The sequence below is a fragment of the Protopterus annectens genome, chromosome 7.part0, assembly GCF_019279795.1.
Source record: "Protopterus annectens isolate FY-2018-M chromosome 7.part0, PAN1.0, whole genome shotgun sequence".
NCBI classification, from domain to species: domain Eukaryota; kingdom Metazoa; phylum Chordata; order Ceratodontiformes; family Protopteridae; genus Protopterus; species Protopterus annectens.
Window position 1 is genome coordinate 98,938,133 of NC_056739.1, and position 17,306 is coordinate 98,955,438.

The following is a 17,306-nucleotide window of genomic DNA, read 5'->3' on the forward strand; positions in this document are numbered from 1 at the left end:
TTGGCTTTTCCCGGTTAGGGGTCACCACAGCGGAACTCCGGTCTGCTAATGATTGGTAGTTGATTTTTACATACCGGCTTGCCAGGTCTGACGCACAACCTTCAACGAAGGTACACCCATTCACACACGTCTCCACGCAGTGTCCTGAATAATATTAAGAAATGGTGTAGTATCCTTCAACCTAGACCTAACCATGGGTAGCAAAGGTTACAAATATTCTGTAAGGAAGGTAGATAAAGGTTCAGTTAATGATCCCCTCCCAGATACTAGTGGCCGTCCTGGAGGACTAGTAGGATGTTTATGTATCTTTGGTAGTAGGTATAAATACTGGGGTACGGGATCTGAAACCTTAAGTTGTCTGCAAACTTTCTGACTAATTATGCCTTCCTCTGTTGCTAGGTCTAGGATGGAATCAATTTATTTTTTGAAATTCGGAGTTGGATCCACTACCATGTGAATATAAAATCAGGGATCAGACAGTTGTTTTTCAGCCTCTGCCTGGTACATGTTCCAATCCATAACCACAATGCCACCTCTCTTATCTGCCGGCAAAATAACTAGGTCATGATTATTACTAAGGTCCTGTAATGCTTGTTGTTCTGCTTTAGACAAATTGTATCTAGCCAACTGGTGTTCATGAGAAAAGTGAAAATCTTTTAATGCACACTCCTTAAAAACTGCAATGTGCTTATCCATGGGAGGCTCAAAATTAGATTTCCCAAAGTGGAAACCAGTAGATCCTTGAGTATTTTGTGTATCTGAAAAGAATATTTTCAAATTAAGTAATCTACAAAAATCATTAAGTTCATTAACCAAAGTATGTTCAGGTACCACAAAAGTCGGCACAAAATTGAGACCCTTATTCAATAGTTTAATTTGTACATCAGACCATTGGTATGAAGAGATATTATGTACATTATTCATTGAGATACAATCTTCTCCAACAGTTGTTGAATACTGTGTGTTTTTCTATGTTTCCTGCCCCCCCCCCCCTGCATTTTGTTATGCCTAAAGGGTCTACATGAGGTTTCCTTTTGGCCACTGAAGATTCTTGGGTAGAAAGGGAGTCTAACTCAGTGGCAGAGGATGAATCAGAAGTGCCACTATGAGTCTGTACTGATTTCTTAAGTACTGATCTGGGTATTTTCTTTCTATTGGTTATTTTGAAACCAGGATCTGAAAATCACACACTTTTTTTGAGTAACAAAGGGTTTCCCCTTTTCATAATCTGTAATGTCTCTTTGGAATTTTGGGTTTTTTTTCTTGACAAGCTGTTCCTCCAATATTGATAGATCTTTGGCCAAGTTGCTTAGATAGCTATTAAAAAAGGTTTCTGTCTCATATACCTTGGCCTGTTCACAACTAATAGTAACCTCCCCTATGCATTTATCAATCATCCTTTCATAATATGCAATCAGGATGTCTACAAAAAGCATGGATGCTTTATGTTGTGCTAAGGCCCAGTCCTGAGAAAGTTGGTCATCTATCTGTCCCACCAGGGGTTGAATCCTAACTCGTAAACCTCATGGTGTGATGTCCTTAAGCTTGTAAACTTTAAATAGTTTAAGGTGCCAAATATTGGCCCTAAGTGTCCTCATATTTTTGGTCAACTTTTGAAATAATAGACCACAAAGATGTTGTGAGTCATTCTTATCTACAACAGTATTGGTGAAATTGGATGGTTTAAAACCGAAAATCTCTAAATTATCCCTGTCAGCTGATAAACCTTGCAATAGCTTAGTGAGGTCCATGATGTTTAGTAAATACTGAACATATATCAATAGTTGAATCAATTCTGTTATTCAACCATCAATTGTAAATAAAAAATGTTGAAATCGATCTAACCTAAAATAAGTAACTGTTCAACCATGGAAAAGAACAATACTAACACCCAAATTAAGCTCTAATAATGGGCAGAACATGATCCAAAACAGGTTGTATAAACATCTGTTATAAATCACTATGTGTTGATCCCAGTAAACCCCTTGTCTAAGGAAAGTCTCACATATACCAAACACCATTAAATATTGATGTCTATTAAACCCAAATAAAAAGAAATAACCATAGAGATTGGTAGTGGCCGACTTACATCTCTGCCACCCACTAATGTTAATTGTTAATGCATAAAAGCACTGTAGACAATTCCAACCGGTATTAGTTCACAATAAAGTTCTTTAGTTGTAAGAACATATACTAGTGAATAAAGGGTGACTCTTGCCACCTTTGCAAAACAACAAGATCCTTATGCCTTAGTAGGCATTACTGATAATGTGTTGAACCAATGCCTATAGATGTAAGCAATATAACTGCATCCTTATAGGAGTGAAAATGGTTTGAATCTTGGATCCATAAAAAACATAAAAAAATGAGCAAACCTCATAAGTAATTAACAAAACAGAGGTAGTTGAGGCCAACAATCTACGTGATCAAAATTATTGAACTATAATATCTTATTAGTTCCCAGTTTAGACACACTGTAAAGATCATGTAAAGCACATATTCAAGAAATAAAACAAGTATATAATAGAATTAAGTAATTTGGATGTAAGTTAGTTCGTATCCTGATATATCTCAATATATCTGTATGTTATGAGACCTCAATAGAACCATTAAACAGCAGCTGATTATGAGAATCTGCGTTGTAAAAACAGTATTATAATCTAAAGTTATTCACATATAGACAATAGACTACCCACTCTGTCCATACATATATCATAACTATATGTGATATCTTTTTAAGAATCATCCTAGTAAACAAAAATAACAGGATTTATGTGAACATAATAATCTTGAAAAAAGTATAATAAAGTTAGAATTGTAGATGTTTCATAAATCAACATAAGTTACATCAAAAGGAGTCCAAAATATGATATGTAAGCAATTCCGATGACCCAGTTCCTCAATAAAGATGTTCGATTATTCAGAAAAACCACTGTGTAACATAACATCATACCATATGTCCAAGCCTCAACATTGAGACACAGATGCATGGCCTGCCCAACTAGGGAATGGACTTCTGTAAATTGAGATGGTTTTCTCAAGACTGAGCTTTGGGTGTGGCAAAAAACTAATCCCAACTTTTTTGTATTGTAACTGCTGGGCATTTCTTCTTCCTTAAAAGTAGTCATACCTCTCAACTATCCTTGATTTCCAGGGATGTCCCTCCTGTCTTCTCGCTAAAGTAGTGAATTTTCAAGAAACGGTGATAATTACTCTTATTTACAGTAACTAAGAGTTATAGACTAATTACTTTACTTCAGGAAATGCAATTTAATTTGCATTATTTTATTTTCTCCACGTCTCAGCTTAATAGTACTAACATTTTAAAAACTATCACTGATTATTTCTGGATTTCTCCCTGATTTTGGAGGTAAGAAATTGCTATGAACATGTAAGAGGGAAATATGTATTCTGTACTTTACTGCAGAGCTGTAACTAGGGTGGGACAAACGGGGGGGTTATATGTTGTCATGGCTGCAAGCTGTCGTGTTATAGTTCTAAGGAACAGCTTGCTCTATTAACAGTACGTGTGGAGGACTTGTTTTTTGAACTTTGACTTTGAGTAGAGAGGGTTCAGATAGCTGATTCCTATTTATTTATTTGTTATGTCATAAGTCCAGCAGCTAGTGTCCTTATTGCGCTGCGGCATGGAATGGAACATGAAGATGCCACTGTTTTGGCCCAAGCAAGTCTTCCTCAGGACCAGCTTCAGCTTTAGCTTTCAAGGCCTTTGAGAAGATTATCTGCCATTTGGAAGAGGGGGTGTCCTGCTCACACTCGGATCTGCCCAGAACCCCTACATTTTCAGTATCTTCAGTTTCCCTTCATGCAGTACCTTTGGGACAGCCTGCTCCAATTGGTCTCAAGTAAACCCCTGTTTTAGGGTCCCCAATGCTTCTGGTTCCTCCCTGGACATACCAACTATTGTGTTCAGTTTTGACATGCCTCATGCACTAGAGGTTTAGAGAAGAAGAATAACGGTTATTAAACCCCACGGCAGATGACACAGTCTGGTGCAGCAGTGGAAATGTGGAGATGAGTTTGGAAAGGCTGACCAAGTGGGTTGAAAGGTGGCACATGAGGTACTTGTAAGCTAACACAAAGTGCTGCATTTGAACCACAACAGCCCTTGTATGAAACCCTAGCAGTGGGCGGGACTGTTGACAAAAGAACAGGAAAGAGGAAATGTAAGGATATGAAATGCAGCTTAGCAGGATTCTAAACTGTCAGGAATGAAAAAGTAAATTCCAGGCTCACCACCAACTCCAGATAGCTGCATAAGATGTATATATTATACATGCTGCACATAATTTGTATATTTTCAGGGTAGGGGATGACCTCCTGTGCTAACAACATTTTTTGTATCTTTAAATATAGTAATTCTCAGGTTACCCTACCTCAGAGTTAACAGAAAATCTTTTTTTTAATGAAAACCAACTTTTTCCTTTAAAGTGGTGCAACCTCTTACTTGGTATTGGTACATTGATAATAGGGATGTGGGGTGGGTGAAACCTCCATGCTGGGGAGGGGGGTGCAGAGCCCTAAAAAACTTCTGTAAATTTAATTTTTATTGGTGTATGACCACAGTTTAGCATTCTCAGTAACATCAGTACATGATGATGATGTGAACACAACAGTTTAGAATTCAGTTTCCTGGAACCTAAAATATTGTTATGATGCCAGGATAAGGATCCTGGGGTCTTGATCACAGCTGAATCTCTTCCCAGGAGCAGAATGGCAGCAGCATACAGAATTCTGACTGTATCTTCAGGAGTGTAGAGTCTTGAAACCGGGAGATAATGCTTCCAGTGTACAAGGCATTCCCAAGCCACACATTGAGTACTAAGTACAGTTCTGGAGGCCATATAAGGAAGAAGATAACAGACTGCTGTAAGGAGTGCAGAAGAAGCAAGCAAAAAGATGAGTGGGATGGAGACAAGAAGGAAAATTATCATAGGCTAAAATGTGAAAGTTTTTCTCATTTCAGACCAGTAGAGATTAGGGGTTGGGATATGAGTGCAGAGGATCAGGTCACAGACATATCACTCTGAACAGGAAAGCCAGTGAAGGAAGGATGAAGAGCCAGCAGACTGTAGGACCTACATCATATTTATTTGAAAGCACTCCTTCAAGAGGGTCAGTTAGACTGCCCTAATGTTTGGTGAAAGAATCATGGAGTCATTTTAGAAGAAATGTAACAGGTGGGAAAAAGTAAGGGGAAGGTAGGGACGGATGGGATAAAGAATGTTAAATGTACATGATGGGTAGAGTAGACAGGTTTATGGTTGCCTTTAGCTGTCAAGCTAATGTAATGTGCTTTTAGTGTTACAATCGTTTGACTTTATAATTTTTTAAAGAAGACCAGGTGTGTGTGTGTGTGTGTGTGTGTGTGTGTGTGTGTGTGTGTGTGTGTGTGTGTGTGTGTGTGTGTGTGTGTGTTTTTGGAGTTGTGATTGCCAGGGCTGGCCTTTGGCCAACTGATCCCCTAGGCAAAAGTGTGCCACAGCACCCCCCCCCGAACCACCTGGTGTCCCCATCTTGGTCTACCTATACTATCCAGATTACTGGAACAGCATCCCTGCTAGAGTGGCGCCCTAGGCAGACACCTAGTTGGCTTATGCTGAAGGCCAGCTATGGTGGTTGCCAATGTTAAAAGTGAATTAATATATACATGTATGTTTGCCATGGTGACTGACTATTTGGGACAGTAAAAGGCAGATGTTTACATTGCACTGTGCATATGACTTTGGCAGGGGAAGTGTACCATAATTCAGACATGTGTGGGAACCACTGGTGCTCATCTAAACAGAGCAGTGTGTATAGACTATTGCCCATTCACTTCTCTTCTTTTTATCTTTCCAGAAACAATGTCTGCTGAGGTATCCCAGGCTGATGTATCCACTAATTCACAGTCAACAGGTAGGCTTCATTTCACACTGCAGTCCAGTCACTTTTGATAATAAAGATTGTAATTGCATTCAGAATTTATAAGATTCCTGGAATGGGTAATTCTGTCAACCTTAGTCGTCTTAAAAGTAAGATGAACTATACACATTCTACAATACTGTGAGAAAGATCCACTTTGTGAAGGGGCTCTAAATTAATTTAAGATACCAACACCCATTTTGGAAACAATCATAACATCACAGCTATCAAGATACACAAGCAAGGAGAATCCAATGTGCTTGTATAAAAGCAAAACCTCCAGCTCGTTAGTTTTAAAGTTGTGCACATGTACATGTGACAAAACTCTCACCAAACAGACACCACACAAATCAGGTCAGGTTTTATCACCTTTAAAAAACTGATACTGCTCTTGACTACAGCAGTATCACTCCCAGACAAACCAGTGGGCTGTGTGGATGCCAGTACCTGCCAGTACAGCCTTACACCATAGCAAGACTGTGTTTGTCATATCATTCAGAGTATGAAGAACAGATATGATGCAAACAGGGGTGTAGGCAGGATTTTCAGATTTGTACTGACAGCTCCTAGTCTGCTGCCCCCAACAAGCCACACCCACATCTACACATTGTGGTCCGTGCACTTCCTTAAACTGCTGACCAGGCCACGCCCCTTTCACAATGCCACTCCCTGAATGAGCATTGTCAACCATATGCCAGGATGGTAATTACTTGCATGATGAAGCAGCTTCAGCATTTCATAACTTCATGGGTCAAAAAACAAAATACCTTCCCATTTAAAATTGTGCAGACTTTATTCCAGTGAAGTTGTACCCCCACACACACCCAAACTCGCACACATGTATACAAGTTAAATAGAAATACCAAGGTATTATCACATAGTTCCAAGTGACAGTAAGATTCACATGGCAACATTGAACATCCATGAGTACACACAACATTCTCCTACTTTTCAGCATACTCATCTACTAAGAATTCAATATCACTGCATAGTACTTATCACATTTGTCATAATTTGTCATAAACCTTGTTAACCATAATTATCAATGATAGAAATGCTTAGTGTTGTATGTATTTTAATACAGGAGTAGTAACTGAGCAAAACTAGTTATTTAGTTAATTACAAATGGCAAATACAAATGTGCAGTAAATAGCTTTATTTCTAGTCAGTCATAATTGACAGTAAATGGATTACTTTGAAATACCCCCACATTTGCAAGCAGCAGGGTAACACAAGATCCAGAAATTTCTCAGCTAGACATACACAAGCAAAACACACTTTTGTGCATCTCAGTGTCATGCACTATTATGCTGGAAATAAGTTTATGCACCGATCCTTGCACGGATTGAAATATTTCAGGACTTGCTCAATATCAATATCATCATGTATATGCGTACTTTATCCCTGTATGCATAAGAACAAAAAAATAAACATTTTCCCCAACAACCCCATCAGTCAGGTTTGTCCATGTACGCACAAGCACAACCAAATGACACCAAAATTAATAATTTTCCCCAAGGTTGCCTTAATTACTTTTCCATGTATGCACAGGCACAAAAATAAAAACATTTTCTCGAATGATTTCAGCAGTCTGTTTGTATGCATAGTAACCATAAAATTATATCAAAATTAATCACCCCCCCCCCAAGGATCTCTTGCGTACTTTGTCCATGTATGCACAAGCACAAAAATTAAACATTTTCCCCAACGACTTCTTCAGCAGTCTGTTTGCATAGATAGTAACCACAAAATTGCATCAAAATTAATCATCATCCCCCAAGGATTCCTTGTTAGTCTGTGTAAGGCACATGTAACTCCCTAGTTAGTCTGTGTAAGGCACATGCTGGAGCCCCTTGATCTTCTTTGTTAGAAACCTTTGAGATCTCTCTAGTTGCTGCAGGTGCTTTGTGCAATACATGCCAAATGGGTATTATACTGGATTATGGGCCAGATTAGTGCAGAGTATAGATATACTGGTCATAGGAGACTCCATAGTTTGACACACTGATGTTCCTCTCACCAGACTGGATAAGGAGTGGGTTATGGTTAGCTACCTGTTAAGTATCAGGATCTATCAAGTCCCTCAAGCACTTAAGTCACTCAATTACAAGTACCAGTATAACTCCGTCATAGTCCATGTGTGGCTGAATGACTTCAGAGGTACCTCTTTAGACTATATGAAGAGACATGATTTAGCTGTCAGGTTATGCATCACAGGCGGGTATACATCTAGCCTTAAGCAGCATTCTGTCTTCTCCAAGGATAATAGCAAAAAATAAAATAGTCTCTCCAAACCGTCAAACCAGGACTCTTTTCTTTTTTGCTGTTGCTTTGGTTTTTCTCTCCACCTTATCGCTTGTTCCACATTTTTACTGTTTGAGTTTTCTCCAAGGATGATGCCACAATACAAACAAAAAAATGACTGGACTAAGATCAGAAGCTAAGCCAGTTATTGAAGTCAAAGAGATACAGTATATGTCACCCTGGGAAGACATAGTCGACAGGCCATGCTGCTTTGCCACAAATGATCGGTACCTTTCTTGTTTAGGCATTTGGACACTAGCAAAGGCATAAGCCACCCCTACTGTGCATTTTTTTTAGGCAGCATCAAAATAACCAACCTCCCAGCGCAACAAAATCCTCTCTAGATAAGCTCAAGGTACTGCTGCTTAATGTTAGGAGTCTAAACAAGAAACTGCACTCCCTGGAAGCATTTCTCACCTTGGAAGATCACCGAGACATGGTTCAAAGCCGTGGAAATCACCTTGGCATTGCTACAATGCCTTCCATACATTTAGACAACAAACTAAGTGTGAGAAAAACCATAGGAGGAGGTGTATCCATCTTCATTAAGGATAAGTGCACATCGAGACCTGTCAAACAGTATGACTCTCTCAAGCTACTCCATGTCCAGTTAACCATAAGCAAAATCCCCTACCACATCATAGCCAGCTATAGGTCTCCCACCATGAACCAGGAAAAGCATTCCACATACCTGGGCTAACTAGAGTCACTTCCCATACAGCCCAACACCTTACTCATGGGTGAATTTAATCATCCTTCCATCACCTGGGAAATATATACGACCACAAGCATGTTGGCTCAGAGGTTCTTGGACTTTGTCATTGCAGATGCTCTGGAACAGCTAGTCAGCACACCTATGAGGGGCTCAAATGTCCTGGACATAGTGCTCACATGGGAGAGCATTGCACCCCCCCCCCCCCCGTGATGGCCTTCCTAGTAAGATTGGACCATAAATCAGTATCTTGATGTAATTATAAGGCCAGATACCCCATCAAGCTAAAAAGTGCTTAAGAAGTTTTCCAAGACAAATTGCCTCCTACTAAGTGATGGTATAAGAAGTCATAAAGTCCCCTTGAACTCTGATAACATGGAGTCCTATGAAGAGGTGTATAGCCACTTAAGCAGTTGTTTAGAATCGGCTGTACCTGACTGGATTAAAACAGGTCTTATCAGAAAAACACGTGACTGTGGTGGACTCCAAGTAGAAATAGGTTATACAACAAGATAAAGAAAGAAACTAATGTCCAAAAAACAAGAGGAAACTGGCTTGGCAGAAAATAAAATCCCTCCGTAGCCTAAACAAACAAATTAGAGAGCTAGTCAAGTCCTCCAAAGCTACTTATGCAGCAAAAATAGCCTCCCTAACTAAGGATATTCACAAGGCATTCTTTAACTATGTCCAAAATCTAAAGGGGAACACCCATCTATGCACTGAACTGGTTGTGGATGGCACCACCCATACTCAGCCTGAAGTAAAAGACAACCTACTAGCTGGCAGATTTGGAGCAACCCCCCCCCCCCCCATCCCCACCGGCCAAAGTATACCTGCCACCATTCCTCAGCCTATTATCTCAAGACAACAAGCCATGTCTGCATTCTCCAAGGACAAAAACACGGCATGATTGGGACCAAACATCATCCTAGGTTCCCTTTTAAACAACTTAAAACATAACCTAGCAGACCCACTTTGATCCTTGTTTAACCACAGCCAATGGACTGGTTTTGTTCCAGCAGAACGGAGGACAGCAACATTAATCCCTCTGCATAAAGGGGGCCTATCAACTGATTCTGGGAACTATAGACCCATAAGCTTGACTAGGCTCAACTACAAGGCCATGGAAAGAATCATTATGGACTTTATCAATAATGACAAAGGTAATCTCCAAACTCTGGACTCAACCCAATTCAGAATCATTAAGAGTATCTCATATCTGTTAAACCTGGTTGACTTCTTCAAGAAAGTCATCATGGCCCTGGACAAGGAGAAGACAATGCATACTGCATTCCTTGACCCAGCTAAGGCATTTGATATAATCCTTCACTCAAGTATTATAGAAAAACTCTCCCAATTGGGAATTAACCCCTAAGTCACCAGATGGGTAGTCAGTTGGCTCACCAAAGGGAGACATACAGTCAAAGTGGGTGACTTTACCTCTAGGAAAAGACCTGCCACCAATGGCATACCACAGGATTTTGTATTAGGCCCTTTACTGTTTGGAATCTTTTTCCCAGAAGTCCAGGCAAACATGGACAGCCTGTGGCTGACCAAGTTTGCCGACAACTGTAAACTGGGAGCAAACACCGAGTCCCCCAACAATGTTAATATACTGCAAAAGGGTTAACACAGACACATGATTGGTGTCAAAGCAACAAACTGAAGCTAAATGCAAAAAAAAAAAAAATGCATTATTATTATTATTATTATTATTCTCTTTGGAAAAGCTAATATCCCTGCTAATTACATTATAGACAGCACCCCTATAAATGTAGACCCAGTGGTAAGTGAGCTGGGTGCTCAGGTTGATAGCAATCTGAATTTCGACCACCACATATCCACAGTGCTAAGGAAATCCTTCTATGTGGCACATCTCATAAGTAAAGGCATTGCATCTGGATCTAAGGATGTTATAATTCTGTTATACCCGGCCCTCATCACGCCAATAGTTGAATGCAGTGTTCCCTTTTGCATGTATTTCACCAAACACCTGCAGCAGCTGGAGAGGCCACAAAGTTTCTCACCAAGAAAATACAGGATATGTAAAATAAGTCCTGTGTGGAAAAACTGAAAGCCTTGTACCTGTATTCTGTCTGCTACAGGCTGCTAAGGGGTTACCTGTGCCTGACTTATAGGTCAGTTTCTGACCTAGCCGTAATGGAACTGCTACACATTCATAAATGAAACTGCACAAGAGTCTCTGATGTAAACAAATCATGCTGTAGGCAGAGACACATCTTCCCTTCTCTGGAACAAGCTTCCCATTCATGTGAAGCATGCCTCTCAACTGTACAGATTTTCACAGAATGTTCATATTTTTGCCTCATATTTTTAGTCCATTTGTCATAAAACTGTGGTTTTCTGGCAAATCATTAAAGGCTGAAGTTAAAAAGTAATGACAGATATTTGAGTTTCATATATCATACCATTCAGAGAATTCATGCTAATGCAAAACCTGTTATTCTATCAACTTTCTAAGTTTGTGAGAGCAATATTTAAAAATTGCTCCTACTTTTGGACCTTTGTCCCACTTTTATAGCTTTATCCAGATTTTTTTAATCTCAGACGTTGAGAGGTATAATGTGAAGCAGAGCCCCTCCCTGACCCTGTTCAGATGCAACCTAGATCAATGGATGGGTGACTGTAAATTCACGCTTGGGGTGGTGCCATGTCCCTCATGGACAATGGCAGTTGGTATCAATTACCATAAACCCATACCTCTGCGAACTTCACTCACCTAACTAGTGAAAGTTGGGGCAACTTGGGATAAACATGGCTAGGCTTGTAAGGTTTCCTGTGTCATTAGCCAGAACATACTAGCAAGGCATAAATGGCTGCAATGCTTAGCTGTCTTGTATTTCCTATAATCCTATGATCCTGTGATCCTTACAAATATCTTTCTATTGTTTCCTTGTAAATTGCATTTCTATTCTTTTTTCCCCAAACTTTTCTAATCTCATCTGATTAATTCATACTACTGTCATGCAATATCTTATATGTCCTATTGATTATCCCTTTTTAACAGCATCTTCTATCCTAGACACAAGTAAAAACTCTACCAGATCTGGTCTTTCGCTTCGCATTCACCTATCACTTTCTCTTTACTTACAGTGTATTATCAACCCCTGACAGGGAAGGCAGTCACTAACTTGCAGTTCAAACTTCTGCTTAGCCTTATCCCATTCTGTTACCTTTTCCTCCCAAATTGATTGCACCACTACCTTGCTGCCTTGGATAAGTTCCTCCAATTAATTCCAGCCTCCTCTTGCCTATTTTTTGTACCACTACTTGCAGTTGTGTCTATTTGTAAAATTTCCTTTCCGCCTTTCCACTGTGACTTAGTTCTAAGAATACTTTCAGCTACTTCATGAACATAGTATTTTGTATAATTATTTTCCTTAAAGACTTGCATCAAAAGTCATTGCCCCCCCCCCCGATTCATCATCATCGTCCTAACCTACTTTGATTTATTACATTCTGCTTCAGTTATGATTATGAGCCCTGAGTGCATAGCTCTAAAGTACCCCTTTAAATCAAGTAACCCTAAACTACCTTGGTCTATGGGGAGAGCCAGCTTACCCCATTTAACACTTGCCCTTATCCCTTCCCAAATTAATTCCTTTAACTCTTTATTAAATATCATTCACAACATCTCCTCTGGCTGATAAAATATGCCTGACTTTTATATAAAGCTAAGTGTACCAAAAATAATTTCAGTGCTTGTATTTTACTATCCAAATTCACAGTCAAGAACTTCCATTTTCTCAGTATGTGTATTATCATTTGTTTTATTTCTTCTCAAATATCCTTAGCTACTATAACAGAATCCATTTCAGTCCATACACTTAAATACATCATTTTATCAAGTTCCTGTAAGTGTGAGTAATGCTGAACTAATTCATGTCTGGCTATAGTTTACCACTATAGCCTTTATTTTAGATTTATTTATTTTATATCTCAAAAGACTCTAATGTCTTTCGGCTTTTCCCAGTTTGGGGTTGCTACAGCGGAACTCCGGTCTGCTAAGGATTGGCAGTGGATTTTTATGGTGTCAAGGTGCCAGCCAGACACCCAACCTTCAAAGAAGGCACACCCATTCACGCACCTACCTGCATGTCTTTAAACATCACTTGACCACGGGGAGGACATGCAGACTCCACCCAGAAGGCACTCCAGCTGAGAATCGAACCAGAGAACCTCTTGCTGTGAGGTAACAACACTATGCACCACCGCAACCTCGTATACTCTAAACTGCTCAAAATATTCCACAACAGTAAAATACTCTTTTTCTGGATTTGTCAAGTACAGATTAATATTTGGAGATAAAGTTAAATTTTCTTGAGAATCATGCCAGTTATATCCTTGAATTTGTAATTCCCCTTATTTTCTTTGCCAGTGGCTCTAAATATAAAGCAAATAACAATGAGGAATGTGGTTGACCCTCTTCAAGCACAGCTTATCAAAAAGGAACCGTCCTACTTTAATTCTTGTTTCCTGACCCTTTGCATATTCTCCTTATTAACACTGTTACTCTGTCAGGGAATACATGTGCTATGCTCATCACAAGTTTAAGACTTTGTGTTTACCATATGATACTCTGCAAGTAATCTCCTTAAACAGAATACTCTTAACGTCTCGCTGAAATGACAAAAAAAGAAGTCGTGTTCTTCCCATAACATTCCATGTGTGTTGTCCAGCTCATCCTTTGTTCTCAGTTGTAGGTTGGATCCAATGCATCGGATCCATCTCAGCCATTTCTCCAGATTGAGGTCTTCAGCAAAGCTCATGGGCCTCATTCTTTACTTGTAATGCAACCCTTTAGTTACGTCAGATCTTGTCTGCCCCCAGCAACCACATGGAAGAAGCTCTTATATCTATGTCTATACATACATACATATATATATATATATATATATATATATATATATATATATATATATATATATGTATCTGGATCTAGGACTTCTGAACGAAAGTTCAAAAGCCCGAATCCAAAACCACTGAACACACTTTAACGAAAGTGTTTTCACTGAAAAAGTGCTTTTGTTAAAGTATGTTAAAAACAAACACTAAATCTACTGGAATGCAGGGGGCAAGCCCCCCTGCACCCCCACACCCCCTACTATATGTATATATATATATATATATATATATATATATATATATATATATATATATATATATATATATATATATATATATATATATATATATATATATATATATATATATATATATATATATAAATGCTTTCTAATGCTATATGGTCCTGCTGAATCAGAATTGTATTATTCAGTTTCCAGGAGTATAGGCAGTGGGCAAGGAGGGAGGGTTGTGAGAATAAAGGATGAGATGGGCAACACACATGGAACGTTATGGTAAGAACATAACTTATGTGATGTTGTCAATCTTGCCTTTATTCTCACTTGTGGGACCGCATCCCAAGCAACTAAACTCAGGTGGCTCATGGGAGAATATTCCTCAGAACCTTAGAACCAAAGGAGGCTCTACTCTTAGAAGCCAAATCCACTTTGTAATGAGTAATAAAGGTATGAGGTTTTGCCCAAGTAGCTACAGCACAGATATTTTCCAGTGGTAATCTAGCCTGAAAAGCTGCACACATGGCCACAGATCTAGTGGAATGAGCTTTAACCACATTTGGGCGAGCTCTGTTTTTAGAATTATAAATGTGGGATATGCATAATGTTAGCTATCTAGATAACGTGACTTTTGAAACTGTTTGACCTTTTCTTGTATCAGAATAAGAGACAAAAAGCTGATCTGATTTTCTTAATTCTGAAGTTCTATGTAAATAGAAACATAACTGTCTGTGAACATCTAGGAGATGCAATGAATACTTTCCTTTATTTTGGAAGCTGGGAAAGAAAACTGGAAGATCTATAGATTGGTTAAGGGTATTCTGTCACAACCCTAGGTAGAAAGGATGAGTTACTGCATAATGACACTGTCTTTGTGGAAGACTAGATATGGAGGTTTTGTTGACAAAGCTTGCAACTCAGATACTCTTCTGGCTGAAGTAATAGCCACTAAAAAGAGAGCTTTCCATGAAAGATATTTCAAGTCACATGTAACTGAAGGTTCAAAAGGGGGAAACATAATATTAGATAAGATGAAATTGAGATCCCAAGGGTGCATTGGATGTTTGTATGGAGGTCTTAACATAAGTGCCCTTCAAAAATGCTTTGCAAAGTCTGTGTGACGTAATAAGATGATCATTTTCTCCTATGTGAAAATTAGAAATTGCAGCTAGTAGAACTTTAACTGAAGCTGCCGCTGCTCCATCACTTCACTGCATTTGACATTGTTGGGTGATGCAAAGAAGTCGCAGCAAGGCTGGCCCCATTTCTGGAAGATCACTTCTGTGACTTTCTGATTGATGAACCACTCATGCAGCCATAGAATGGCTTTGCTCAGCTTGTCCGCAATGACGTTGAATTTTCCCGGGATGATGCGAATTGCTATCAGAAAGAGGTTTGAGGCTATTGCCCATTGCCAGACCCTGAGAGCTTCTCGACAAAGTGGGAATGATCTGGTTCCTCCCTGTTTGTTTATATACCACACTACAGACATATTGTCTGACTGGATTGCTATCGTCCCCAGAGGAAGAGAGTCATGGAATGTTTGCAACACTAAAAGCACCACCCTCATCTCTAAGACATTTATCTGCAGATGAGCCTCCTGTTCTTGCCAGATGCCTTGAACTGTCTTCCTGAGACCCCCCCCCATCTGGGAAGTGTCCTTGGTCACCTTGGCCAGAGGTTGAGGAGGAATGAAGGGATGGCCTTGAGGCACTAAAGTTGAATGAATTCATCATTGGAGGTATATTTTGCAGGTGTTGGTTATTATAATCTTGTGGGACATTGGAAGTTCCAAGACTGACCATTGTGCAAAAAGCAACCACTGGAGAACCCTTATGTGAAGGTGAGCTAGGGAAATTAGTATGATCGATGCAGACGTTTTCCCTATGACCTGGAGAACTAGTTTTTTGGTGATTTTGACTTCTTTATTAGTATTATAGATTCATAGGTTGGTACTAGGCTGTCGGCCCTAGGGCCTATACAAGACTAGCCATATTCTGAAAAAATGACAGAAGTTGTCTACTCTGTCCTGTGGAAGTCTTGATATTTGAGTGGTAGTCTTCTCCTGTCAACACTAAACTTTGAGATGGCTCTAGAGCAGATTTTTCATTGTTCACGGTAATGCCTAGAGAGGAGCAGAGTTGAAGGACATAATTCTTTGACTGGAGTAAATTGTGCCTGGTCGGAGCAGTTATGAGCCATTTGTCCCAGTATGGAAACACATGGAATCCCTTGCATCTCAGGTGAGCGGTTACTACTGCCATACATTTGGTGAACACTCTGGTGGATGTAGTGAGACCAAAGGGCAAAGCTCGAACCTGGAAGTGACTGGCTCCTAGCTGGAAGTGCAAAAACCTCCTGGACTGCCTGTCCATTCAGTTATGGTAGTATGTGTTCTGAAGGTCTATAGAGCACATCCAATTGTCTTTTTCCAGGAATGGAAGTATCGACTGCAGTGTCACCGTCAGAAACTTGGCCTTTTTTACTGATTTGTTTAGATTGCTGAGATCCAAAATGGGGCTCCAGTTCCCTGTCATCTTCGGAACTAAAAAGAATCTTGAGTAAGTTCCGGATCCTCTCTGGTCTGCAGAGACTTCTTGGATGAATCTTTCTCTTAGCAACTTTTGGATTTCTGTTGTTCATGGGGTGGAACATCTGGAACCACTTTGTTTTTGTGGACAGGAAAAGAGAAGGGAAATGATATATCCTCTGAATATTATGTCCTGCACCCATTTGTCGTTTGTTATCTTTAGCCAGGTTTCTTGGTGTAAAGACAATCGACCCCCAACTGCATCCAGAGGCAAGCAATCGACCACTCCTTCAGGAGTGCTGGAAGGGTCTCCCAAAAAAAGATTTGCTGAAGCCTTGGTTTTGCAGGCCTCCTCTGCCACGAGGGTGGCATCTTCCATTATTGTTCTCCCCTCTGCCTTTGTGGGGAACCTTCACCTTGTGTGTCTTGGTAAGACCTCTGAGATTTTCTGAACCACATTTTCCCATTACCTTTTTGACTCTTGGGAAAGAATCTAGTAGGAGTGGAAAAATGCACTCCAACAGCAGACAAGATCTTGCCCTCTTCTTCAGACATGGTGAGCATTTCCTTCACTTTCGACCCAAAAAGGAGGAGCCGTCAAAAGGGGCATTAACAAGGAAGATTTGAAGAGCTCCATGAAATCGCAAAGGTGCATCCAAGCCTGCCTCCTAAGGAAGATACCTGAGTCTGCTGCCTTACTCATTCCATCTGCTGCATAAGAAATGAGTCTCAT

General features: G+C 39.8%; 1 protein-coding gene across 5 annotated transcripts in view; it reads left to right on the forward strand.

The window, feature by feature from the left end:
* LOC122806256 (peptidase inhibitor 16-like) overlaps positions 1–17,306 on the forward strand; it is a 639,946-nt gene that overhangs the window by 539,761 nt on the left and 82,879 nt on the right. For all 5 annotated transcript variants that reach the window (XM_044076525.1, XM_044076526.1, XM_044076523.1 and 2 more), the window contains one exon: positions 5,863–5,919. In XM_044076525.1, coding sequence (XP_043932460.1) covers positions 5,863–5,919 — 57 coding nt within the window. The remainder of the gene's footprint in view (positions 1–5,862; positions 5,920–17,306) is intronic.